Below are 26,839 nucleotides of genomic sequence, written 5' to 3' on the forward strand. Positions count from 1 at the left end.
TGCTTGTTTTTAAGTACTGGGTGTATGTAACACGCGAGACCTCACTATTTTCTTCACATCAGCTACCAGATCAATGCCCGAACTGAGCTCGCCGTGCGGTACAATGACATCTCCCCACTGGAGAACCATCACTGTGCTGTGGCTTTCCAGATCATTGCCCAGCCAGAATGCAACATTTTCTCCAATGTCACCCCGGAACAATTCAAACGGATCAGACAGGTATGAATGTTGATCCAGAGGGAAGTCTATGATGTGCAAACTGCTCTTGAAGATGCAGTGTGGACATATCTACCTTCTATGTAATCCAAAAGAATAATTCCATCAAGAGGTTAGAAATGCATAATCTAGAAATTGAAGTGATTTAGGATAGGTCTACAATACTGCAGTAAGACAACCTAAAGTACACAACTCCAGCTACATGAATACCTTAGGTCAATCAAGTTACTCTGGTGTCTATATCACATAGGCTCGATGGGAGACTCTCACCCATCAACTTACCTTACTCTTCTCATCCAGAGTAGAGTGCATGGGTCAACTGAAGGGTGATTTGTGATCGATTTGATGGGTCTTCCCTAGACCTGCTAAATGGACCACTGGTACAAATCCTGGCTGTAGTGTAAGTTTAGCCACAGAGAGATTTCTGGGCTCTTCTGCTAGCAATTCTCTAGTTGGACTTTTGGGAACACAATGAGCAAAGTGTGACTAATAAACGTGTACTCTTCAGTGTGTAGAAATTTACATTATAAAAGGAGTTGTTAGGGTGTGACTGTAAATAGGCCACAGGGCTCATAGGTGATAACTATTTAACCATTAGAAGTACATTGTACTGAACTTAAAAAGGGAGTTCCAAATGGAGAAAAATTGTAAATAAACAAATATTCCCCTTCTACACATTTTATTATCTTTTTAAAAATGTCATTGTTATTAATAATAAAAAGTTTGAAACTGGAGCCCATATCTTTTTCTCTTGTGTGAGGCAATGAAGTCATAATGATAAAGTCTGTGACATCACAGTATTTTCCATGACAATAAATTAAGAAGTAATTCCCATAACATTATGGGTGAAATTCCGTCCTGAGATCCATGGATGCAACTCCCATCCGTGTTAAATGAAAATGAAGCTATGCAAAGTTTCCATTTACTTCTGTGGGACCAGACTTTGTCCTCAGCACATAGAACTGACCTTTTTATGTCTTTGTGCATTGTGTACACATATTTAAAAAATCAAACAAAGCTCAGAACAAGAAGCAGCAGTTTCTCCAGCATATAATTATACTCAAACCAGTAACATGATTTTCATTTTTTCGTGTCACTGCAAATTCTTTAAATAAATAAACTGCAAAAAAGCAAACATGATTCTGAGATGTATTAACAGGAGTGTTGTGAGCAAGACACGGGAAGTCATTCCTCTGCTCTACTCTGTGCTGATTAGGCCTCAATTGGAGTACTGTGTCCAGTTCTGATCACCACATTCTAAGAAAGATGTGGAAAAATTGTAGAGAGTCTAGTGAAGAGCAACAAAAATGATTAAAGATCTAAAAAATATGACCTATGAGGAAATACTGAAAGAATTGGGTTTGTTTAGTCTGGAAAAGGGAAGACTGAGAGGGGACATGATAGCTGCTTTCAAGTGTCTAAAAGGGTGTTACAAGGAGGAGGGAGAAAAAAATTTCTCCTTGGCCTTTGAGGATAGGACAAGAAGCAATGAGCTTAAACTGCATCAAGGGAGGTTTAGGTTGAACATTAGGAAAAACTTCCTAACTGTCAGGGTGCTTAAATACTGGAATAAATTGGCTGGGGGTGGAGATTGTGGAATCTCCATCTCTGGAGATATTTAAGAGCAGGTTAGATAGACGTCTATCTGGGATGTTGTAGATGGTGCTTGGTCCTGCCGTGAGGGCAGGGGAATGGGTTTGATGACTTCCCAAGGTCCCTTCCAGTTCTAGTATTCTAGGATTCTATGATTTATCAAGTGGCCTCAAGTTCCTCTTTCATTTATATGATACATCTGTTCTTATCTGTGTTATAAAGTGTTTGTGTTAATTTAAACACATTCTTACATAGTGGAAGTAAGGCCTTGTGGGACATTAAACTGGTGTATTATTATGTTTGTTTTCACAGGGGATAATTACATTAATCCTGGCAACAGACATGGCAAGACATGCAGAAATACTGGACTCTTTCAAGGAAAAAATGGATAATTTTGATTACTCAAATGAGGAACATGTGACCTGTGTAAGGAGATGGTGTTTATCATTTTTCAGGGCTGAGCGTGGTTCATGGTGATACCACTACATTCTAAACTGTGGCTTTGGTCTGAACATGCAAGATGCTAAGTAGAAGTGATTAGAAGTTTTCTGTCAAACTGTGTGTGTTTGGTTTTTTCCAACAGAAAAGGCAGTTTCTGCAAACTTGAAATGTTCTGTGTGGGGAAAAACTTGATTTTGACAAGAAAAAAATCCAAGTGAAATCTTTTGGTTTGGGTCAGACTGATTTAAATTCTTAGCTAGCGCCCCTCAGGATAGTACATATGTGCCTCACAACACTCCTGTGAAGTGGAGAAGTGACACTAAGTGATTTGCCCAACGTCTCACAAGAAATCCCTAGTAGAGCAGAGTACTGGACCCAGCTCTTGCTAGTCCCAGTTTAGCTAACTTATGGAACCACCCTTCCTCCCTTTCTTAAGTGGCACTGCCAATGGTGCCAAATACTGCAGGGAAATGTGTGTCTAGAACTGGTTTGCACTGTAACATTAACAAGAACATCTAAATATTTCTATGGTTCTTTATAAAAACTTTACAAAAAAAAAAGCAATAAATCTGGGGAGCAGTTGATACAAAGAAAGCCTAGATTTCTCTTTCAGATTTTGTAATCCTAGAGTCACGGAAGCAAGAAATAATTACTGTATCTGTCAAGATATACATTCTTAGTTTTAGTCTCGTCTCCATGGCATCCATCATAACAATACTTTGCTCTAAACCCAGTCCAATTGCCATTGAAATCAGTGGATATCTTTCCATTGACATTAATGAGTGTAAGATTGGGCCCCTGTAGTTCCTTCCCTCGAAGAATGTAAAAGCACTTTACAATTATTCATGGACTAAACCTCCCATGGAGTAAGAAGCGCTATCGCCAAGGAAAACTTAGGCACAGAGGGGTTAAGTGACTTGCCAAAGGTCATACAGGAAGTCTGTGGCAGGCAGAACCAGGAACAGAACATCTCTAGATAGGAGGAGGAGACACTAGATCAGTCATGGGCCTTAGCCATAAGACTATTGTTCTTCTCTGAGATCGCTTCCTTTGCCTCTCTAAAAATGAAAGGCTCATGGATTGACAAAGAGGCAGGCTTCTGTATTTCTAGAGTGTAAAAATATTTTTCCTCCTCTAGTTGAAGATGGTACTGATAAAATGTTGTGATATCTCAAATGAAGTCCGCCCGATGGAAGTTGCAGAACCATGGGTAGACTGCTTATTAGAGGAATATTTTATGCAGGTAAGAATGAGAGACAGAGACACGGATACACAGTATAAAATAAAATAATAATACTAATTAATAATTAATTAATCTCTATTTCAGTTATAGCTGCAGCTGATTGGTAATATTGTATGACATTCTAGTGCCACAAGGATGAGGAGGCTTCTTTTGAATAAGGTGACAGAAGCGTGGCATAGGACAGTATGTTCAGAATAAAATGCTGTAATTGACTGCCATTGAGATCAATGACAATAACAAAGTAGAAATGCTAATGTCATTGGACTGCAGCTTGTTCTTACTAATAGGGCTGCCTTGTGAGTTTATTTGGCATGTAAACCCTTGTCAAGCCAAAAGGGCAAGAAATGTGGGTATAGAAAAAGTCAGTTAAAGGGTAGTATTAAATGGGCCAAGTTTAAATTAGATCTGCGATGCTTTGAAATGACCAAGTCTGCATAGGATGAACATTTGCTTTAAAAGTGAAAAAAAAAAAGATTATTTCCAAAGGATGCCATCAATTTAGTTAGTCCTGAAAAATCAACTTATATTCCCAAAATATTTGCTTCTTTCTGTATTCCCTTCCCTCGCTAATGTGGGGGTTTTGGGGGGGGGGGGGTTGGTAGTATAAAGCAGTGTTAAAACTAACAGCAATCCTCTGCTCTCTCCCATCCAAACCAAGCTGTCCATGCACACTGTAGCAGCTGGCAGCATGCAAAACATGGCTTTATCATGGCTGGAGGAACAAAATGCCAGTGTTTTCTTTTTTCTGGGTTTTTTTTTTTTTTTTTTACATTTTCCGTGTGCTGAAAGAATCAATTTGACAAAGAAATTAAGTTAGGTGCGTCCAAAGGAAAATGCTTGATAATAGGGCATCTTAATGACAAAATGTTAGAGGCACCTTTAGCTCAATGACACTGCAATATTTTTATGCAAAACAAAATGACCTATGCACTTTATTGTTCTCCTTACCCTAACATCTGACACAAAGTACTACTGCACACTTGTTTTTCAAGCAAGTCTGAAAGATAAGAGTAAATGCTGGCAGTGAAGTTAAAAGGGTGTCAACGTTGGCATTTTCTGTGCCCCTTTTACTAACTATGCATTTATAGGAATGCTGGGTCAGACAGTCATTGGATTGCAATCACTGTAGACCCATTTAAGTCAATGGAGCTACGCTGATTTATGCTAGTTAAGGATCCATCCCATTATTTGTAAAGATCTTTCCAAAGTTTGGAACACAGGGATACAATCATCCCTGAATGTGCATGTACTAGAAGCCACTCGATAAACTAGATACAATAAGTTGTTTTTGACTATGGGCGGGTAGGCCTTGCTTAATACCAAAAAATGATAATTCTCCAGAGGAAAATGAAGTCACGTATCCTTTCCTTCCTATGTAGAAAAGCTAAGGCTAGATTCTGCTACCTTGTCTCACACTGAGTAGTGTTTTACTCCCTAAGAAGTCCCATGGATTTTGGGTGGCTGCCTAATTGCTTTGTATGCCTCTAAGAATCTCCTTCTTACACTGCATTTACCGCAAATGCAATCTAGGCTCTCTTGGTGTGGTACTCTGTCCCGCTCTAGTGGCAGCTAGAGATTGAGGCATCTGCTACACCCTTGGCTAAGAGTGATGTCTTTTAGTTCATGGGCTCATGCATTAAACCCCAAAGGTCCCGGGTTTGATCCTGGCTGACAATAATTGGGGTTTAAGAGGCTTGGCATGACATAAGCCTCTTAAACCAGGAAGGCAGGCTTGTGCTAGTGGGTTTATGTTAATTATAGCTGTGAGGACCTTGCGCTAGCAGAGACCTGAGGTCAAGCCCACCCTGCATCCTGGCTTTGAGGTGGGGTGGCTAGCCTCCTCCAGTGCCGAAACATCCACACAGCTATTTTTAGTGTTCTAGCTCATGTCCTATTAGCGTGAGACAGTCTCCAGGGGCTTTGAGGCTTGTTACAATATGATACTTTATGGCCTTGTTACAATATGATACTTTTCAATACATGCAACATTTGGGGGGGACTAAAAGAAACAGCAGTAAAAAGGTTATTAAAACAATAAGGTTCAGCTTCTAAAATGTATGACACTTTCATTTGCTGTTGTCACATACATCATAGAGGAATATGTATAGAATATCAGTGACCTTGTTACCAGTCTGAAAACAAGTTGTGTTCTGCTGCTCCCACAATCTCCTTATTGATAATAATCTTTGTTACCTATTGAATCTGCTCCAGAGTGATCGAGAAAAGTCTGAGGGGCTTCCAGTAGCACCTTTCATGGACCGAGATAAAGTGACCAAACCAACAGCACAGATTGGGTTCCTTAAGTTTGTTCTGATCCCAATGTTTGAAACAGTAACAAAGGTAAGTTTATTAAGGTTCTAAGATGCCCCTGGAGCTGAGAACATTTCAGCTTTGATTTTGATACGCCTTTAGTAAGCCAGTGACGCCTTCTCTCACTCCCTTTCTATCATTTACAGGTAAATAAATATTTAAAGAAATGTTAGTTTGACTTTTCTCACTTTTGTTTAGCTTTTTCCAGAAGTTGAAGAAGTCATGCTCCAACCTCTTTGGGAATCCAGAGACCGCTATGAGGAATTAAAACAACTAGATGACGCTATGAAAGAGGCAAGCTATACATACCTAGAACTGGATGACATTTTTCAGTCAAATATTAAATTTACTCAAAAATTCAGTGAAGAGTGACCAAAACTATTCATGAATATAGGTTGAATCCAGCAAATAGTTTGGGTAAATTAAAAATGTTTAAAAGTTGAAAAAGTCTAAATGGTTTGTTTTGGCTTTTTAAAGGTACAGTAAAACGTTTTGACATTTCATGTTAAACAACATTTCTTTTTTATATCCATCTCCTTTTGTTTAACAGTTTATTTAAAACACGTGACAAATGTAAGAAAATGAAAAAATAGTTTCACTCAACTGAAACTTTTTTCTCTACACAAAATGATTTTGACATTTTGTTCAGTTTCAGTTCACAACAAATTGATTTTGTGGATTTGAACTGAATAATCAATTATTCTTTCAGCTGTATGCATATGCTGTGGGTGATACTAAAAATTAAAACAAACAGTTCAAGGTTTCCTTCATTTTGATTATATTTATTGCCTTTGATGATATCTTTGGTCATCCTTTCTTCCTATATATTTATAAAGCACTATGCATATCTATCACACTAGATAAATTAACAAATAAATACATACATACATACATACATAATGATGAGAAAGAGAAGCAGTCATCATACCTAACCATAGAAAAGAAAATGGCAAAAAATCCGAGTGCACAGAATGCATAATTAAAAAGAGCCTGCAGAAATATTATCAGGTGACACTGGCATACTTGGAATTGCTCTTCCTCCATTTTATACTGCATGCAGGTGCACACACACTTTCACCATGCAATACGATTAAACAGATGACCACATTTATTCATTTTTTAACCCAGATTAAACAGGTACATCTAACAATGGTATTTACCAAATATCTCCCACTGTAGTAGGTAAGCTCTATGAGCGCTTTGATGGTGTCTGTAACCAGGCCTCAGGTCTTTCAGTTCTCTCTGACCTATGCCAAATCCTTTTCAATACTGTGCATGCAGGAGAATCACAGTGCTATAGTGCTTGGTTCTGTTCCCACTGACTTCTGTGGTACAGAATGATGCCTTTAGTGCTCACACTGTGACTATGTTTACACTGCTCTTGAGCAAAAACATACGCAAATGAGGCGAAGCATGGAATATCGCCGCGCCTCATTTGCATAATTAATGAGGTTGCGTTTTTGCGCAAGAGGCTTTTGTGCAAAAAGGAGCCATCTACCCACCTCCTTTTTGCATAAAAACTCCCTCTTGTGCAAGAGCCGTTCTTCCGCATAATTACTAAAGAAAAGTGAGAAAAAGTTTGTATTTGGTGGTCTGGGAGTGTTGATTATGGGACAGGCAGATTTATTTACCATGCCTACTCCCTCACTCCCTGAGCGGTGGTGGTGGGTGGTGTTGGTGGTGATTTGCCATAGCAACACAGTGTGTTAAGAGACTTTCCAAACATTTAGGAAGGACAGATCCTTCTTTAAGCAGCTCAGATTCTAATTCTGATTGGGAGTGGACAGGAACAGCACATAGAGGGCATGTCTAGACTACATGGCTCCGTCGATGGAGCCATGTAGATTTGTTTACTGGGCAAAGGGAAATGAAGCGGCGATTTAAATAATCGCCGCTTCATTTAAATTAAAATGGCTGCTGTGCTTTGCCGATCAGCTGTTTGGCAGCACAGCGCTGTAGTCTGGACGCTCCGCGTCAACTTCAAAGGCATTTGTCGACCTCCTCAGTAAACCTCATCCCACGAGGCATAACAGGGAGGTCAACAAATGCCTTTGATGTCAACCACAGAGCGTTCAGACTACAGCGCTGTGCTGCCAAACAGCTGATCAGCACAGCGCGGCAGCCATTTTAATTTAAATGAAGCAGTGATTATTTAAATCGCCACTTCATTTCCCTTTGCCTACAACCCTAATCTACATGGCTCCATCGATGGAGCCATGCAGTCTAGACATATCCAGACCTTGCAGGGGGGAATTACAGACTGGCAAATAAAATCTTCTGGAAATGTTCAAGTCTATGACAGAAACATGAAATGTTCCTTTAAAAAAACATTTAAGATAATAGCTGGGGTTTATTGATACTTTGGGATGTTTCAAGCTGAAGTGAATTTTTATACCTGAAGTGTAAAGTTGTCAAAAACAGAGTTTCTATGGAAACTGATAGAGCTTTAATTACAGTATATTAGTCCAAGGAGTTGTGGTATCATGAAAACTGTATACACTCAGAAATGCCATCAAATAATAGAGGGTAATTATCTCAGAAGTTAACTGAACAAATAATGAGAAATACTGAAGTGCACTTCCTGCAGCCATCAGAACTGTTTTGGATGACATGGGGCCTGTGATGCACCAAATTGGGGCATACTGTTGCATGGAAATTCAGCTGTAACCTTAAGGAGGATTAGTGATCAGCTAGCGGTGGCAGTCTGTCCATGATGTGCCAGTAGTGATATTTGTTCCACCTTGCTCTTTATTCTAGTTGCAAAAGAACAAAAGCGAAAGTTTGACAACTGACGGCGCACCGAAGTGAAAAGAAAAACACTCTGAGCTACACAAAAGTCACAAGGTGAGTTTGTTTTTTAAAAAAATATGTTTGAAGTAGACATGTGTGGATATAAGGTGGTGCAACTCAACTGACTTCAGCAAACTTGTCCCTTCTTGTGTCCATGGAGAATTTGGCTGGAAGTCCATAGACATAAGATGATGTTTTAATAACCATCCTGTTCTGGAAAATGATTCACAGACATCCAGAAAAATGTCATTCTGATTAATGCACCAGGTACCTGTAGGCAGCCATATGACAACTACAGCATAATCTAACTAATCTTTCTATCCTACTATTTATGGGTCAGTGGGTATAGCACCAAATGCTTTGTTTATCTAGTAATATTCCTGAGATTATGACCTAACAGTGTATTTATTGATATAATCTTCTGAATTTTATTATGTTTAATCAACACTTAATATAGTTGATCTGAATTCCCCTTCTGTCCCAGAACAGACCTGATGAGGCCTTAAAGGAAATAAGGTGCAGCTAAGTATCACGGGATCCTTCAGCCCAGAGAAAAGATGATAGAAGTAGCTGCGACCACTCCAAGAGTGTATTTTTAAAGAACTGTCGCTATCCTCATGGACGCAAAAAAAGGAAACTTTGTACAGATTGTTTTTTAATTTTTCAACTGGTCTTCTAAATAATATATTCTTATACCAAACTGGGTGCTGTATTTATTTCCTTTAGCTGTGTATATAAAGAACTGCTCTTGTTCCCATAGAAAAATGTTTTCATAACATGTACATGGACGAAAGGGTTGAGTGTTGGACTTTTTTTTAGAGGAGCCAATTTATAAAACATTTTTGTCTGGTAAAGTGTGTGTCATAACAGGAAGAAAGAAAAAGGTTTATTAGTCATATATGACTATATAAATATTAGGAGCCAAATCCTGTCCTGGCATACATCGTTAGGACACTAATCCTCACATGATTACTAAAGAAGTGAGAAAAAGTTTGCCTGCTGGTCTAGTAGCATTCATAGGCAATGACATGTGAGAGATGCAGATTTATTTACTAGGCCTGGTCCCTCACACCTCAGCAGCCCTACTAAGGGCCAGGCCATGATTGATCTCTGTTTGAGAATGCAAGGGAGGATTAGGGATAAGGAACTTTAGTTTCTTGTGCCCCTTCTGTAGGGATTAGCCACAATCATAGTCCTGGGGCAATCTTGAGTAGTGGCTGGGATACCAGCTGCCCGATTTGTCCAGCTGCACAGTGGAGTCCCTCTGATAGGGTGTATCCATGGATGAGTTCTGTCTGTGTGACAGTTGCTCTGTTGGCTGACACATGGGGAACTGAATGGGAGATGTCCACAGCTAAAAACATGAGCTGCTACAGTCTGAGTTAAATAGCCAAAGCTTGGTGGTAGCTTGCGGCTGCAACAACTCTTATCCTCTGTGTTGAGACAGAGGGGCAGATGCAACTGTGAGATAGTGGGGATTTTGTCTGCTCTTGTAGTCCTGTGTTCACTCGGTTGTTACATTCACTATTTGCTTTGTTGTGCTGTATGCGATTAATACTGTCCTATGCTGCTCTGCAGTGACTCTGTGTGTGTGGGTGTGTGTGTGGGCGCGTGTGTGTGTGTGTGTGTGTGTTTACGCACATGTGTGCATGCCTCCGTTTCCGGGCCCTGCAGCACTATCTGCATGAGGAGGGGGAGGCTGGGCATGACTCACTGTAGAAGTATGTTCAGTCTCTCCTGTCCTGGGGACCAGGTGACAGCAGATAACACCTTGGGTCTGAAAGCAGGACAAAGCAGGAGGTGGGGCTGCCTGGGGGGCTTTGAGCAGTGGCTGTGAGTTAGTTTTTCTGCTGGCTGGGGGAGAAGGGAGCCTAGCTGGCCTGGGGGGCCAGGACAGGGGCCAAAAGCAGGAGGTCTGGGTCCCCCTTTCCCTGAGATGGATTGTACTGAATGCTCCTGGTTCCTGTAACAAGAAATCTGGGCTACGGTGTGTCCCTGTCAACGAGGAAACCTTCTGTTCTACTTGCCGGCTGAGAGTCCCATCGTCCTGACTGCGGACGGGGGTGCAGGGCCTGGAGACTGCCCCACACTCCGTGACAGCAGCACATGTTCCCCCAGGGTTACATCTGCGCACACAGGAATTCCAAGCAGCGTGCACAATCGTGCCAGTGCTGGAATGGTGCTCCTCCATTCCACCCCCAATGAATGGTGGTGGCTAGAAGTCACAACAGCACCTGAAATGGGATTCCACATGTATCACTGAGGGCAGAAGTTGGCCCTATATTTTAAATTTTCCATATGACAGAAGTATAAGAAAGATTGCACTGTAGCTTTCACAGAGGTATGCTTTTAATCACACGCTCTTGGAGAAAGAAAACAGGGTGCTGTTTCTGGGCTTTGTCTCCAAGATTATTCTGTGGTTGTACTATAAATATTCAGAGTAACACAGAAGGAAGGAATGGTGCCCAAGAATGCTCCTGTTTCTGTTTGAAGGGCACATGCACTGAAGACAGATATCTGCAAGCTCCAAAGCTGCATGTGTAGTCTTAGCTCCTTTTACAAAGAAAGAAGACGGTGGGTGGCTAGTTCTTTTTCCTCATGACACAGGCAACACATTGGGAATCACAGGCTTTCCTAGTGACTAACACTCGCTCTTTTCAGCACTGAATAATGATTCTTACACCCTGGCCGTGTCCAGACTCAGGGTTTTTTTCGGGAAAAGTAGCCTTTTCCCGAAAAAACTTCCCCTGCGTCCAGACTCAAGCCGCGTTCTTTCGAAATTATTTCAAAAGAACGCGGCTTTTCTTTCGATGGCGGTAAACCTCGTTTCACGAGGAAGAACGCCTTCTTTCGAAAGTTCCTCTTTCGAAAGAAGGCGTTCTTCAATGTAAAGAGGCCGTCTTTGAAAGAGAGCATCCAGATTCGCTGGGTGCTCTCTTTTGAAAAAGCGGATTTCTCTTTCGAAAGATCCGCCTGCAGTCTAGACGCAATCTTTTGAAAGAGGCTCTTTCGAAAGATGCTTTCGAAAGAGCCTCTTTCGAAAGAAGCCTGCAGTCTAGACATAGCCCCTGTGTGTACAGTACTCTGGCATTTCAACACCTTTATTCTCCTCTAGTTTATGTTTCTTAATTCACAGCTTAACATTCTTTCTCCCTCCGTGGTTATCCCAGTATTGCGATCTGCTCTCGTCCACAGACTGGACCCCTGCTTGAACCCTTTGTCCTCTTCCTGCTTGGCTGCCCCAATGTCAGATCCACAGTGGGTGGTGCTCTCTGATCCCAACGCTCCTTTCTAAACAATGTTCTTTAGAGACCTTCTCTCTATTGTAAATTGGATGGTAACCAGAACTAAAGCCTGGCTCTGAACATCCTGCGAAAGAAAGGTTCTAAACCAAGATGCAGAGGCATGTTACACAATTATCTTCATAATACAAAGATCCAAATACCCCTGAATTTTGTGATGTTTGAGAACTGAATCTAAATTTCACAGCTACCTGTCTCTCCAAAGTTCCAGATGAACCAGATTAGTTTTGCTGTGGAGTTCCTGGTTTCTTTTTCACAAGGGAATTACATTTACCATCTCCAGTTAAATGGATTTTCTCCACAAATCAGCCCCCAAAACAGATGCACAATGTGGTAATTATGAACCACATCTTTTGAGTATACCAAGTCCTACTTTCACCAGAACATTAAATGAGAAAAATCTTTTGTAAGAAGACTATCTTACCCCAGTCATAACAAATAATATTACGTGTTTATTACTATGTTGTGTTACTCAGAGGTTTCATTTCAACTGAAAGACTCTTCAGCATCACCAAGCGCCAATTCTCCAAGCACACACACAACTTGACACACATCATTGTCTCATAGAACGATGCACATGCATAAAGTTAAGCATGTGAATAAGCATTTTCAGGATCAGAGCACATCATAAGCTTGAAATCAATAAAAGTGTGTAACTGACTTCAGTGGGAACAAGCTAATTCCCCGTTGGGCTAAAGGGTAGCTTTAAATCTCTGATTTACTTCTGAAGAAGGGGGTCACTATAAAGGACACTGGTGCAACCCTCCTAGCTTTAAGGGCATCAGAATTATTGAGAGGAGAATTTGGCTCTTACTTCCTCAAGCATATACTAATACCTGTAGGCTCTTGTAACGTACAATCCAGTTTACTAAAGGAACATGCAAAGCACAGGCAGCTGTTGAAATGAAATGAAAACAAGACTATTTGTTTTAATAACCAGCTGCTGATATAAACTGGCATGCCCTGTCACTTATTTTGCCCCCTCTATGGAATGTTTCCAAGCAGTGCCCTGTCTAATTTATATTTAAATTTGGGGATTGGAAGGCAGCCTCTCTTAATCCTAGTTTTTACCTGTCTTTCCATAATATTTGAAAGTGTGATTCATATGTAAATGAATGGATTTGATACATCCTGGCAAGCAGCCATTCCAGTTGTCATGTATTTTCAAAGTCTGACATTTGGAATCTCTACTTCACTTAAAAATTGAGCTTTTTGAGACATCCAGACAGACATCTGAAGTGTGATTTAATCATTCTTTTCTAACCCACTTAAATAGCTATCAATGAATGTTATATTTGACTATTATTTTTTACTCTATGACATGTGCCTTACAAAATGTTACACTGCTGCTGATACCCTTTGAACATCATTATTATCCTGGATGCATTCCAGCCCTGTATTTTTACCATTATCCTTAGAATCATAGGCCAATACAAAAGAGTTTCTATCTGTTCCATATTTTTAGCTTGGGAAACCAAGCTAAGGCTCTGGATTTTGTTTTGTTTTGAAATAGGGAGGATTCCCCAGAGTCCTGTATACTCTTCACTCTTGAGCAGTGCATTTCTAATCAGATTAAAGTAAGGTCACATTGTTATGCTTATAAAAAGCACAGGGGATCTCTTTAAGGAGAAAGGCAAGACGCCACATTTATTAAGAATACAATATTAAAGCAGCTAGCATATGCTTCATAAGGACAAACTCCCTCCTCCTCCCCACACACACACATGCATCCTGCAGATGGTGTATAGTTATGAGTCTTTCGTGGCTCAAATCCATCTTGTTGGCCAAGCAAAGCTGAATGAGTGAGTCCTCTGAGACTCCTCTGAGGCTTGGCTTTGCAGGATAGAACCCAGAGTCCTACTGGCCAAAGCTCCCCTTCTTATACATGTAAGTTCCCATTTGAGTCTATGGGTATTGCAGTGTTATGCTGCAATCATTCATTCTTAAAAGGTGTTTAATTTCAGAGTTTTCCACAGTTATTGTTTGATGGCTATTGTCAGGTTTCCCATCGTTGTTTCTTGTTTGTGTCTCACTTTTGGGGGTGTCTGCCTGTCTCCAGGGTTCATCAATTCTGATAATTTAATTCAGATAATCAGACACAATGGATGTTTCCTGGTTATTTCCAAGGTTCCCACTTCTTCTTGACCATTGGAGCATCAGTGATGGCTTTCACACACCTCCTGCACTCACACCGAACAACTTACAGAGCATTCCAGATAAGGATTACATAGTTACTAGAAGACACAACTGGGTACAACTTAATTTGTAATCCTAACAGGAAGCAAAACCTTACAGCAAACATTGTCTAATCATGAGAGACAGGGTGAAATAGAAGCATACGGAATATATAAGTAAATCATTATACATCAAATTATACATTATACTTGTATGCCTATAAGTATAATATTACATTTTTGCTACAACATATCATAACTACTGTACATAGCAGCTTTAAAAACCTGAATATGCTACAACAGCCAATTTTAAAGGAAATTTTAGTGCATATTAAATACATGCCAAATAAATATCTGTATGTGGAAATGGTTAATAAAGGAACAGCCTCTGCAGTGTAGTAATAATAGCATCTGTTCCCTATGGCTGTGAAGCATAATACTGGTACTGAGGATAAACCCATCTTGAAAAAAGATGTCAAACAGTATTTAATTTTCCCATTTAAATCATGGGCCATTGTGCCAACTTGCCTCTCTGCTCTTGCATTCATTTTTTGTATATTCTGCTAATCACTGTTCAATAAATTAGTATTAATTATTATTATTACGAGGTATTATTATTTGTTAGGTTTCAAGAGCAATACATTATTCTGGAACAAATTTTCCACATACTCGAGCAAAATCTTCCCTAGCTTGCTTACATCCCCAGTCATCTCAGAGACTTCTTTGGGTTTGGATGGGGTGTAACATGAGGTAGAATGGAGCTAGCTAGCACTGATTTCCTGGTGTAACATCAGAGGCTCTTAACACAAGGCTGGAAGGAGTATGCAAGAATGTTATACCCCTGATCCTGGGACCTTTCTGTGTGGTCTGATCTTCAAAAACATAAGCAGTGATTTCTAGACGCAGGCAGGAGCTGTTCTAACATCTGGGAATCATACAGAAATAAGGTAACTGTGGCCACTCTATGCATGTTATTTTGAAATAACAATGTGAGCATCCACACTACCAAACCCTTTCTTTTGAAATAACAGCTCCCGCTTGTGAAGAGGAATAAGCTTATTTCATAATAGTTATTTCAGGAGTTATTATTTCGAAATAACTTATTTTGAACTAAGTTGGTAGTGTGGACATAGCCCCTATGTTTCCCTGTCCCCAGCTCTCTTATCTGGTCATGTCCAGAAGGGATGGCATACAAGGCTCTATATTAACTAAATATTTCGCTGGGCTTGGGGAATACTCCAGTGTCTAGATCTGCTAGGTAGGGCTATTTTTTGCTGGAAAAATGAGGCAATGTCAGCTGTACATACAAGTGAATCAAGGCTTGCTGTGTTTAAAACACAGTTGATGTTTACCCAGGCAACAAAGAAGTGAGTGGGAACGTCTGTTCTTCTCAGTCCCCCAGGAAAGCTCTGAGTAAAAATTAGCGATTGGGCTCTGAAGAACTGTGCTGGAAAGCAGACAATAAATGCATCTATTGCGGAAGAAAGTCCAATAGCCATAAATATGGTGGGCCCAAAATAGTAACATATAGTTAGATTTACAACATTCCTCTGCACCCTGCCTTTAACAAAAATAAAAACCTTCCCAACTTCAACATCAGAGCTGCCAAAGTGTCAGAATAGCTTCCTGTCCCATTGCATGCTCTCCCTGCTAAACTGAATGGAGAAAACTGAGGGGTGGCCTGTCTGTGGTACAGTTATATGCAGATATCAGAGGGGTAGCCGTGTTAGTCTGAATCTGCAAAAGCGACGAAGAGTCCTGTGGCACCTTATAGACTAACTGAAGTGTAGGAGCATAAGCTTTCGTGGGCAAAGACCCACTTCGTCAGATGCATGTCATCTGACGAAGTGGGTCTTTGCCCACGAAAGCTTATGCTCCTACACTTCAGTTAGTCTATAAGGTGCCACAGGACTCTTCGTCGCTTTTGTAGTTATATGCAGGAGTCTGACTTATGTTCTCACCTCACTGCCTTTCCCAGAGGTTTTATTTGCATGGGGTGGCATCAGAGTGAAATTCTTCCCGACTAGTGTCTAGTGAGCGTCACATGCTTAGAATTCAGTTGCTTTGGTAAGTCGAATCCCTAGCCCCCGTGGAGCTATGGGAGGGAGTAGCTAGCCACACAGGGACAGTAGACAATGCACCATCCCTTCAGTGTGCTTGCGTCACCTTGGCCAGTTACCGGTAGCTCAGCGATCCAGTAGGCTGGGAGGGAGAAGAGGAGACCATGCTCCCAACACCTCTCTGGCATTTCTGGGATATCTTGTGACTCCAGGGTCAGCCCCTGTACTTCTCTAGCACCTTATCCTCCTGGAGCACCACCGGTGAGTTACAAGTTCTGTGAAAAAACCACCTCTGCTATCACTGTTTCATTGATTGCTCCTCGTTCTTGTAGCATGATAATGGGTAAAGCACATTTTGATACCGCTTGTTACTTTGTATAACTTATGTCATGCCTCATTTTATTTGTAATCTTTCTTATACACTCACGTTAATATTAATAATATATATATATATATATATATATATATATATATATATATATATATATATATATCATAGCCTAATAATGCTATTACATAGCTGAAAAAATATAGAACGTTTGAGTGGAGAGGCATAATCCTTAGATAGGAGCTTGTGGTTCTAGCTGGGGGCTGAAAATCATGGTGTCTCGGTTATATTTCCAGCTGGACTACTGGCTTGCAGTCAGGTTTTCCGCAAATTTCTGTCTTGGTTTCCCCATCTCTATACAGAGTTGTGATAGCTCCGAGTCTCTGCTTTTGTGTTACACTTTGCTATCTCACCACTCTAAAAACAGAATCCTGTCCCCTGTCTGCGAGTACTAGTGTGTGTACAGGCAACACACACACACTCACACACATGCACGTGATCTGTAGATGTTTTTATAATGCTAGACTTGGCTCTGTTATGAGGAAAACTTAGAATCAGGAGAGTTTGGCAAATACGACCTGGCTCTGTCTCAGCCAAAACTTGCTATAACTCTTCTCCTTCCAAATTCTGTTGCTCTATGCTCCCTGCCTCTGGCTGATAGAGATGGCATATCTTCCCTGAAGGGGAGCTGCTAAATAGTAGGAATTTGGAAGAGCTATATTTCATTAGAGTAGATCAATTTGCTGTCAGACCACCATCAGCTATTCTGCTATTAAGATAGATGGAGCATTTCCACAGTCAGAAAAATGCAAAAATAAAATCAAAGTAAAATATATGTTCTCTAGTGTGTGTGCTCAGAGCCCAGCTGCTGACAACAGAATACTTTCCCAGGCAACCAGACCATATGGGGTCAGCTGCTCCAGCCATATATGCTCCACATGGTAGTGCTCATTCCAGCAAAGAGCCACAAAGCCTGCCAGCCACAGCAGAGGAGTAAGGGTACTTTCAAAGTGCCCTTAACTGATGCAGAGCTAAGGTCCCCTGTTCGACACACATCCTCCACCTGACAGTCTGACCAACTCTAAATCACAGGCTTGGGGCTATGGGTAGTTCACAGCCTGCCACACTGGCCAACTTTCCATCTACTGTCAGCCTGCATAGTATTTCTTGTCTGGACTTAGCTAACATTAGTTAGAGAACAGTCAGGAAGTCCCACATGAGGAAAAGTGACAGGGGGATCCATAATAATAGCCCATGTTCAGGACACTCTGGCTGGAGTGTTCCGTAGATGTCATTAGGCTGAAGAATAGTCGGTAGGAAGGGTTCTAAGCACATGAAAATGCACTGCCAAGTCAGCACAGTGTGAAAGCCGGTAACATTTTTCCTTTCCCATCTGGGTTCTGAAACTTGTTTTGCTCATTTTCAATTTTTCCAGCTCTTTTGCTGAGTTTTCAACAACTGGCCAGCTGGCTATAGAAAGAGTTCAGGCTGCTTTTCAAATCAGCATGGTGACATGCTAGTGTAGAGGCAGGGTTTGGATCCTGCTAGAGTGAGCGCTGGAGGGTGTGTCAGCCTTTCCATTGTAAAAAGCCTTGTAGTTGAAGCTTTATAAGTCATGCTGTGGAAAATATCCTTTAAGGCTGCAATTCTTCCTTAATATTAAATTTTGAATGCAATTAACCTGAAAACCTTAGCGTAATCACATTTTTTAGCAATCGAATTTATCTCCTAGGGTCCCCTTCCCTCCTTACTACCCACTCCACAACTCCTATGGTCTTTCAGCCTGTCTCACGCACCTAGGCTTTGCCTAAGTTAGCCATCTCCATAGCAGCAATTCTTCACCTTTGCAGCTCCACCGGCATTACTGGAGGAAGCTGTCTTGTCTGCAAGACTCAGGCTTTTTTATTTCTGTGTCAGCTGATACATGTTTGTTAGTGGAGTTTAGTTTAGTTTAGTTTTTCTGTTTTTTGTTAAGCAGGCTTGTGGTTCTAGCCTGAGGTTTGGAAATTTCACCAAAGTGTCCTGGCAAAGTGAAAGAAACCTTTGCCTCTGTGGAAGTGTGACGGGGCGAGGCAGCCCCGCACTGAACCTACAGGGCTCAGCCAGGGTTACCTGGCTGCAGAGGCCCCTCCCCCACAGCCCTACCGAGCATGCCCGGGCTGCAGCAGGGCTATAAAAGCCTGGGCCAGGATTCAGTCTGGGAGGACAGCTGAAGGAGAAGGATGGGAGAAGGGAGCTCTCCCTTGGCGGTTACCAGGGTCTCCGGGAGAGGCTGGAAGGAAGGCGGAAGCGAGTTGGTGCAACCCGGAGACTGCTTGCCGAGGGGACGCTGGCCTGGAGATCGCAGCCAGCGGGGCAAGGCCAGGGGAAGGAAGCCTGGGGATCCAGGTAGGAAGTGGCCCAGGGCAGGAGCAGGAGCCGCCTCTCCTGGCCTGAGAACCTTGGCGTGTTGCGGCTGGATGGCCCCGCCGAGGGAGTGACCCAGTACCTGGTCGCTCACAGGACCCTGGGCTGGGACCCGGTGGAGTAGGGTGGGCCCGGGTCCCCCTACCTGGGGTGTGTCCCCGCTACAACGATAGACTGCTTTGTGGACTCGGCCTGGCTTAAAGGGCCAGTTGGAAACTGTTTTGTGGACTCAGGCCTGGGGGCTTTAGCTCGGCTTAAAGGGCCAGCTATAAACTGTTTTGGGGACTCAGGCCAGAGGGCCTTTGGCCTGGCTTAAAGGACCAGGGATAGACTGTATCACAAGGGTGTCGGGGACCCAAGCGGGAGGGGCCCACCACAGGAAGAGATAGGGAAAGAAAGGTCTGGAGGTGTCCCCACTGAGATTTCAAGGTAAATAGGACTTGGACTAAGTCCCTTCTTACCACAGAAAGGCTATGTCTACACTGGCGGCTTCTTGCGCAAGAACATCTTGCACAAGGGTTCTTGTGTAAGAAGTCTTGCGCAAGAAAACGTCCACACTGCCATGTGCACACTGTGCTTTTGCGTAAGAGCTCTCATGGCAGTGTGGATGCTCTCTTGTGCAAGAAAGCTCTGATGGCCATTTTAGCCATAGGGCTTTCTTGCGCAAAAAATCCCTGCCAAGCGTCCACACTGCCCTTTTGCGCAAGAGCTCCTGCACAAGAGCTTACACATGATAAAAAAAGAGCATAACTCTTGCGCAAGGAGCCCTCTCTTACCACGCCATACTGTAAATTTCCTTGTGCAAGAGCGGGCGGGCAGTGTGGACGCTCTGCAGATTCTTGCGCAAGAACGGCCGTACTTGCGCAAGAAGCCGCGAGTGTAGACATAGCCTTATTGTAGACAGAGGAACCATCTGATGGCTGAGGCCCAGATTTGTAAAGGTATTTAGATGTTGCAGCACTCAACATGGCAACACCTAACTGATGTAGGAGCCTAAATGAAATTAAAGGGATTTGGGCACTTAGGAGCCAAGCTGCCACAGACATTCACTTTCACGCTGTACCCCACTCCTTGTCCTCCTTCATTCCTTCTCTGCATCCCAGAGCTGGAATGTCATGAATCAGGTGAAGCCCCAGTGCGGTTCATGCAGCCCATTCACTGTTCGTGGTTGTCCAACACTGCCATAATCCCAGGATACAAAGCCCCTCTGCTACTCAAGTCTGAAACCTACCAACTTAATTCTCATGTGAATGGCTCCCCCAAATTTCCAGTGACACAAGCGACTTCTGAGGGCAGCTGCCCATGGACTTGCCTTGAAGAGCTCGTCCCTTGCATCACCCTTAGAGTTCTGGTTCTCTACCCTGCCAACATTTTCTTGTACTTTTTTCCCTGCCTCTTTTGGATTGTTGACAAGTTCAGGGAGCCCAATAACAGGATGCTTAGCGGGAGGAAAGCGAAGTTAAGACTTTTATAAATTAATGGGAAAAATCAGCAGAGGTCCTAGGAGAACTAGCTACGTCTGTTTTCCGCAGAGTTCTCTGCATTGGGGCTGCCATCGGATCTGGTGCTAAAGGCCTGATTTTCAGAGGAGATGAGTTGAAGTCAGTAGATGCTGAGGATACAGTACCTCTGAGAATTGTGGCTATACCATCGCCTGCTAAGATTTTCTCAGGATGGCTCAGCTGGGTCCTGATTCTGCCACCGCACCCTCTGCTCAGAATTCCCATTGCTTTCAGTAGGAGTTTGGTTTACAGAAGACTAGCAAGATCTGGCCTTTGATCTCAGAGGCTACATCTAGATGACAGAGTTTTATCAGAAAAAGGTACGCACATTGCAATTTGCGTACCTTTTTCTGATAGTTTTTTCAGAAGAGGCTTTTCCAAAATTTGACCCATCTACACTAGGCCAAATTTCGGAAAAACCTCCTCTTTCGGAAGAGCCCTTCTTCCTTATGAAATGAGAAAGGGCTTCCAAAAGAGTGCATCTGCTCTTCCGAAAAAAATGTCGGAACAGCAGACGCATTCCCTGGATGCGGCAGAGTTTTTCCAGGATACCTCTGGTATTCTGGAAAAACTCTATAGTCTAGATGTAGCCTGAGCTATTTTTTCAGATTAGTGGGAAGAAATGGCTCATTCTTCACTTTCTGAAGGAATCTGTGATGATCAGCATCAAGGCTCAGATGACATTGTAACAGTCTTTTCACAAAGCCAAAGCAAAACTGCTTTGTATTTTCATGGGTGATTCAACTGTTGAGCAGTTAAGACCACGCTGTGATGGAGTATGTCTTGCTGTGAGCTGACAGGTATTTATACAATATGTTCCAGTTAAGACTGGCCACATAAAACTAATCCCTGGTTTAATTTTCTCCCAATGATTTAGAAATTCTTTCTGTTTATTGTGTTGTCTTTCACACACATTCTTTGCCCTTATACAGCCCTTTCCATCTCATGCTTTCAGAATGCTCCATAGATGTTAAATAAAACTCACAATAGCCTGGGAGTTAGGGTAAAATTATTACCTCTCTTTTATAGACTGGTAAACCGATCCCTAGAAAAATTAAGGGACCTCACCAGGGCTTCGTAGCCATTCAAATGCAGAGCCAGGAATGGAAGTTAGGAGCCTTAACTCTCAATTCCTTGTACTAGCCACTATAGAGAACACGTGTCCCTGTCAATACTCATCAGGCCCGCCGCGCAGGAGTGGGGGGGAAAGGGGGCAAAGGGAGCAGTTGCCTCAAGGCCTCTGATTCAAAAGGACCCAGGGCTCCTGGTCACTGCTGCTCTGTGTGGCATGCTCTGTGCAGCACTAAGGGCAGGCTGTGGGGGAGGGCACAGCATAGTGCAGGCTGTGTTGAGGGCTTTCCCCACCCCTTCCACCTGAGGCCCTGCCCCTTCTGCCCAAGGCCCCGGTCCTTCAGGGAGCATGGAGCCACTCCCCCACTCCCACCTGGTCCAGGAGCCTAGCAAGTCTGTCAGCCCCCCCATCCTCATCCATCTTCTCTCTTAATCTTCCTCTCTCACTAGGCTCATGGTTTCCTTTTGGCTCCACTCATCCACTGCCTTAACTAGCAACCAGAGCTAAGGGGACCACTGTGACTCTGCAACCTTTTGCTCTGATCTCCCCCATGTGGGAAGCTTCAGCATTAGGCCCTCACTTAGGCTACTAGAACAAATATTGAAGTATCAGGTTAACGAAGGTGAAGAAACAGTTCCAGATAAGAACACCTGTGTGAGTGTAACTGTTGTGTACCTGACCCCAGGAGGCAATAAAAGACCAAGGTAAAGGCCAAACAGAGCTAGGGAAATACGTCCCTAGAGTTGTAAGACAAAAAGTCTAAAACACTTAGCCCTGATCTAGACTGGAGAGTTATTTCAAAATAACCCCCCTTATATCAAAATAATAAGCAGAACGTCCACACTACCAAGCCCGTTATTTCGAAATAATGGGCTGGTTATTTTGAAATCTGTAGTCCTGCTCTCCTTGGAGAATAAACTTGTTTTGAAATACTTATTTCAGGAGTTATTTCAAATTTAGTTATTTTGAAATAATTTCCTAATGTAGATGTGCCCTAAGGACCTGTGGGAGGGTCATTAGGTTTACATGCACATGTTGTAAACTAAAATGTTATTGCTTCCGAGTTGTTTTAAGGACTTTGTTCTTCCTAGTCATAGTAGCTACTGCCTATACAGAAAGGGGTGGGTCCACATTTAGTATGAATAGACCTAGCTCAGTTGTCTTCAGTGGTTATACACTGGTTTACATTTGCTGAGGATCAAGCCCATTTGTTTGTTTTTCCAAGATAATTTGATTAAATGAGAAAAAAATTTTCTTTTAAATGTTTCTCCCCTTTTGTTCTGTCTCCTCCTTTTTCAGTGGCAGCATGGAAAAAGGACAAAGGGGGGGACAACAAATTGTTGGTGAAAAAAAATCATGAAACAGTTAGGAAATAAAGGGTTGTCCCTTAATTTTTTCAGATTTTCAGAATGAACACAACAGATAAGTAGCTATTCAAGCTCTAGCATGCTGCCCATTCATTCTGCTGTAACTGACACATGGGATGCTCTACTGGGTCTAAAAGGGTATTTCGTTCTTCGGGCCTATTCAGTTCTGCTCCCCTCTGCTGAGACTATCAAATAAGGTGACATTTGTGTGGTGATATTTTTTGTGATGCGGACCTGTGTTCCTTTAGGATTTGAACCAAGCTCACCAACTCAGTTTAACATATAAACTGTCCTTGCTGAGTTGTTCTGAATGACTGCCATAGTGTTTCAGAGAAGTTATGTGTCTTCACAACTGTTATTGAGGATGGAATCTAAAAGTGGGGATGGATTTAGGGAGAACCTCAGTTTGCAGCACTCATTTTAGTCACTTGAAAAGTTTAGGCATTCCCCCTTTGTTTATTCTTTTGCACTTTATGCAACCAGTCTTTTTTTTTTCTTATTCACTTAATCTAATTTTGAGGGAGAAATGTTGCACCTTCATATAATGTCTCCCACCATTTTGCATCCACAATGAATTACAAGTATCTATATATCTACACTGAGTCCCTTTACAGCATGACAGCAAATTAAATGATGCAAATATATTAAAATGTAATGAAAATGGATGTCTCTGCTTTTGTAGCAAAGTGGCTGAGGAGAAAGTTCTTATTTTTACATAATTATCAACAGCAAAGGAGCCCTCAACATGCTTGCTTTTTTTTTTCTTTTATAAATGAGGTTAAATACATTACACAATGTAATACGCTTATAACAGCTGGGAAATTATCTCTGGGGCAAAGGTCTTTTCTCATTCCTAGTTGTTAAAGTTTAACTGGGGACATAATTGTTATCTTTGAAAACAACAAGGAGTCCTGTGGCAACTTCAGAGACCAACAAATATATTAGATCATGAACTTTCGTGGGTAAAACACTCTTCATCAGATGAGTTGGAGTGGAAATTATGATTATGACCTATAAAGCCCTAAGCAGGTTGCAACAGGGGTATTTGAAGGACCATCTCCTCCCATATGAACCTGCTCAGGGATTGCAGAGGCTCTGCTCCATGTTCCTCCACTCATTGAGATAAGGCTGACATCTACGTGGAGCAGGGCCTTCTCAGCCTTTGCTCCAAAGCTATGGAATTCCCTTCCCTGGGACATTCGCCTGGTGCCAACACTGGCATTGCTTCAGCGCCAGGCTAAAGCCACCCTTTTTACCCACACTTTTATTGGAGTGTGTGTGTGTGTGTCCCCTTCCTTTTGAAATGTCTTAGCATGTTTTATGCCCTCCTCCCCCTTGGTGTCTTGTATTTTACTTTATATATAGATATAGAGTGTTTTTAAAGTTTTGTAAGCCACCTTGACTATTTTAAATGGAGGGGTGAGGTAAAATATTTTTAAATAAAAATAAAATAAATAAATGACAGGATCCAGGGTACATATAACAGCAAAAGCAGTTACCTGTCAATTGTAGGAACAGTGTTAATGAAGCTAATTAAGCCAGGCTAGATGTGTCCCATTCATAGCATTTGATCCGGACATACCAAAGGTGGGGGAAATTGCCTTTGTAATGCGTTAACCAGTTAATGTCTTTATTGAAGCCCAAGTTGATAGTATCAAACTTGTACATGAAGACATACTACACATGAAGGGAGATTTTGTGACTTGTAAGACTTGCAGAGTAAGAATGGTATTTGCAAGCCGCAAAGCAAATAACAATCCACTGCACATTATTACAAAAAAGGGAGAAATCTTGATAGTGGTATATGAGATGATTCACTCTCCATGCTGTGGAGGGTCAAGTTCTAAGACTGTGGGTTGGAAGCAGGTTTCTGATGCATTTGATTAATCCCATGTCATTTTAGGATTCTGTAAAATGTCATCACTAAAAACAACATAAAAATTAGCCCCCTGATTGCAAAAACAGACTTTGCAATATGAACTGATGCAATGCAGTCTTCCTACAACAACAATCACCCTAAAAGAGTGGGTGACTGTGCCCCATTTGTTTCAGTACTACATTAGCTCTGAAGGCTAATGGTAACGATACAAACATCAACAATAACTGTTTAACTAGTGAGCATTTTAATAGAAACATCCAGCTAATTTGCTTAGCTCCGTGACACCATCTTTTCTGTCCCAAACCCTCAAGCCAGGATCCTTACAGGTATACATACTATTTAAGCATCTAACTTTGAAGTTAGACAGCTAAAAAACTTTGAGAATGTGAGCTTCAATGCCTGCATCTTCCTTCTGACTCAATCCCCATCTAAAAGATTGAGCGGGGGAGATAAATAAACTACTGCTGGGCTTCCCCACTCTGTTCAGAAGAAGAAGAAAAATAACATTTTTAAAATGTCATTATCTGTCCTTGAGTCACAGATTGGATTTGAATGTTTATGGATTAATGTCCTGACAGATAAAGCACAAGAGGGGGGATTAGTTGGTGTCTTGTGTGAGACACCAGCTCACACTAGGAAACATGCTGACTGAGTCCTTCCTATCTATAATGTGTAAGGGGGAGGGAGAGAACAATGTGATCACAGGGGATTTCAATTTGAGTGACAAATTTGAACCTGAGAGATTGCATGCTGCCAGTGCTGCAACATCCTTGACATTTCTAAATATTATAGATGACAATTTCCTAATTTAGTGTTGTAACCAACACCACTAAATTCTTTATTAGATCTTGTCATGACAAATAGAGAGGAACTGAAAAATTAATGCTACATTAGGCATGAGTGATCATGACTTGATCACATTTATAAAGTGCAAACAGAATAAAATCCAGACCAGTAATATATATTCTTGGTGCTTTAAAAGGACCAGTTTCACAAAACAGCAATTATGAGCCAAGTCAGCTGAGAGGAAGAATTTAATCAGAAAAATGTGAATCATAATTAGAAACAACAACACCTTACTAGATGCCCCAAAATCCACAATCCCATCTCTGAGAAAAAAGGCTATTCTGGTTTAAAAACCAACTTGCTTTAAAAAGAAAGAGAAAGCAGCTATTAAAAAATAGTATATAATAAATGGAAGAAAGCAGAAGTTGAGAGTAATGAATATAAAGCAGAAGTTAGGCATTATAGAACATTGACAAGGGAAGCAAAGAAACATTAGGAGAAATATATGGCCGGCTGAGCTAAGAAGAAACCTGACAATGGTATTGGTCCATTGCTAATTGGAAATGGCAGAAGTATCAATGATGCAGAAGAGTTCAATAAATATTTCTGTTCTGTTTTTTGGGGGGGCAGGGGAACAGAAGATATAGTTGCATTATATTTATATGGTGATGATGATAATGCTCTTTCCATGCCATTTTAGTATAACTAGTGGCTTTTAAATAATAGCTACTAAATTTGAACTTTTTAAACTCAGCAGCTTCTTGCACCCAAGAGCTTTAAAACAGCTGGCTGAGAAGCTTGCTGGACCATTAATGTTGATTTTCAGTACATATTAGAATACTGGGGAAGTTCCAAAAGACTGGAAAAAATCTAATGTTATGCCAAATGTTAAAGGGGGTAAATGGGAATGACCCATGTAATTTCTGGCTTGTCAACCAGATATCACTTTCAGGCAAGAGCATGAAGCAGCTGATATGGGAGTCAAATTAATGAAGAAGTAAAGGAGGATAATTTAATTAATGCAAATCAACATTGGCTTACAATAAATCATTCCTGTCAAACCAACTTTATACCCTTTTTGATGAGATTACAAATTTGGTTGATAACAATAATAGCGCTGTGCTAATGTACTTGGACTTCTGTAAGGCATTTGAGTTGATGCTGCATAACACTTTCATTTAAAAATATTATAATACTATCAAATTAACATGGTGAATAATAATATCCATTAACATGGATTAGAAGCTGACTAACTCTTATTATAACTGTAAAGGGAAATTGTCACTGAGTGGCTGAGTTTTCAAAGGGATCCACAGGGATATCGGTTCTTGCCACTATACTATTTAACATTTTAAATGATAAATTTTAAA

General features: G+C 41.5%; 1 protein-coding gene and 1 long non-coding RNA gene across 8 annotated transcripts in view; both read left to right on the plus strand.

Moving 5' to 3' along the window:
- The window catches only part of PDE9A (phosphodiesterase 9A), a 96,094-nt gene extending 86,801 nt beyond the window's left edge, over positions 1-9,293 (plus strand). For 6 of the 7 annotated variants that reach the window (XM_075912259.2, XM_089774191.1, XM_075912262.2 and 3 more), the window contains 7 exons: positions 63-219; positions 2,122-2,235; positions 3,389-3,493; positions 5,705-5,833; positions 6,002-6,097; positions 8,561-8,647; positions 9,078-9,293. In XM_075912259.2, the coding sequence (XP_075768374.2) occupies positions 63-219; positions 2,122-2,235; positions 3,389-3,493; positions 5,705-5,833; positions 6,002-6,097; positions 8,561-8,611 (652 nt within the window). In that variant the 3' untranslated portion in view covers positions 8,612-8,647; positions 9,078-9,293. The remainder of the gene's footprint in view (positions 1-62; positions 220-2,121; positions 2,236-3,388; positions 3,494-5,704; positions 5,834-6,001; positions 6,098-8,560; positions 8,648-9,077) is intronic. The other variant, XM_006137869.5, reaches the window with a different exon arrangement.
- An 8,775-nt stretch (positions 9,294-18,068) lies between these two features.
- LOC142821382 (uncharacterized) overlaps positions 18,069-26,839 on the plus strand; it is a 55,060-nt gene continuing 46,289 nt past the window's right edge. Inside the window, exon 1 of the long non-coding RNA XR_012898158.2 lies at positions 18,069-18,845. This is a non-coding gene — a long non-coding RNA (uncharacterized LOC142821382). The remainder of the gene's footprint in view (positions 18,846-26,839) is intronic.

The sequence above is a fragment of the Pelodiscus sinensis genome, chromosome 1 (assembly GCF_052426305.1).
Source record: "Pelodiscus sinensis isolate ZL-2025 chromosome 1, ASM5242630v1, whole genome shotgun sequence".
Lineage (NCBI taxonomy): Eukaryota > Metazoa > Chordata > Testudines > Trionychidae > Pelodiscus > Pelodiscus sinensis.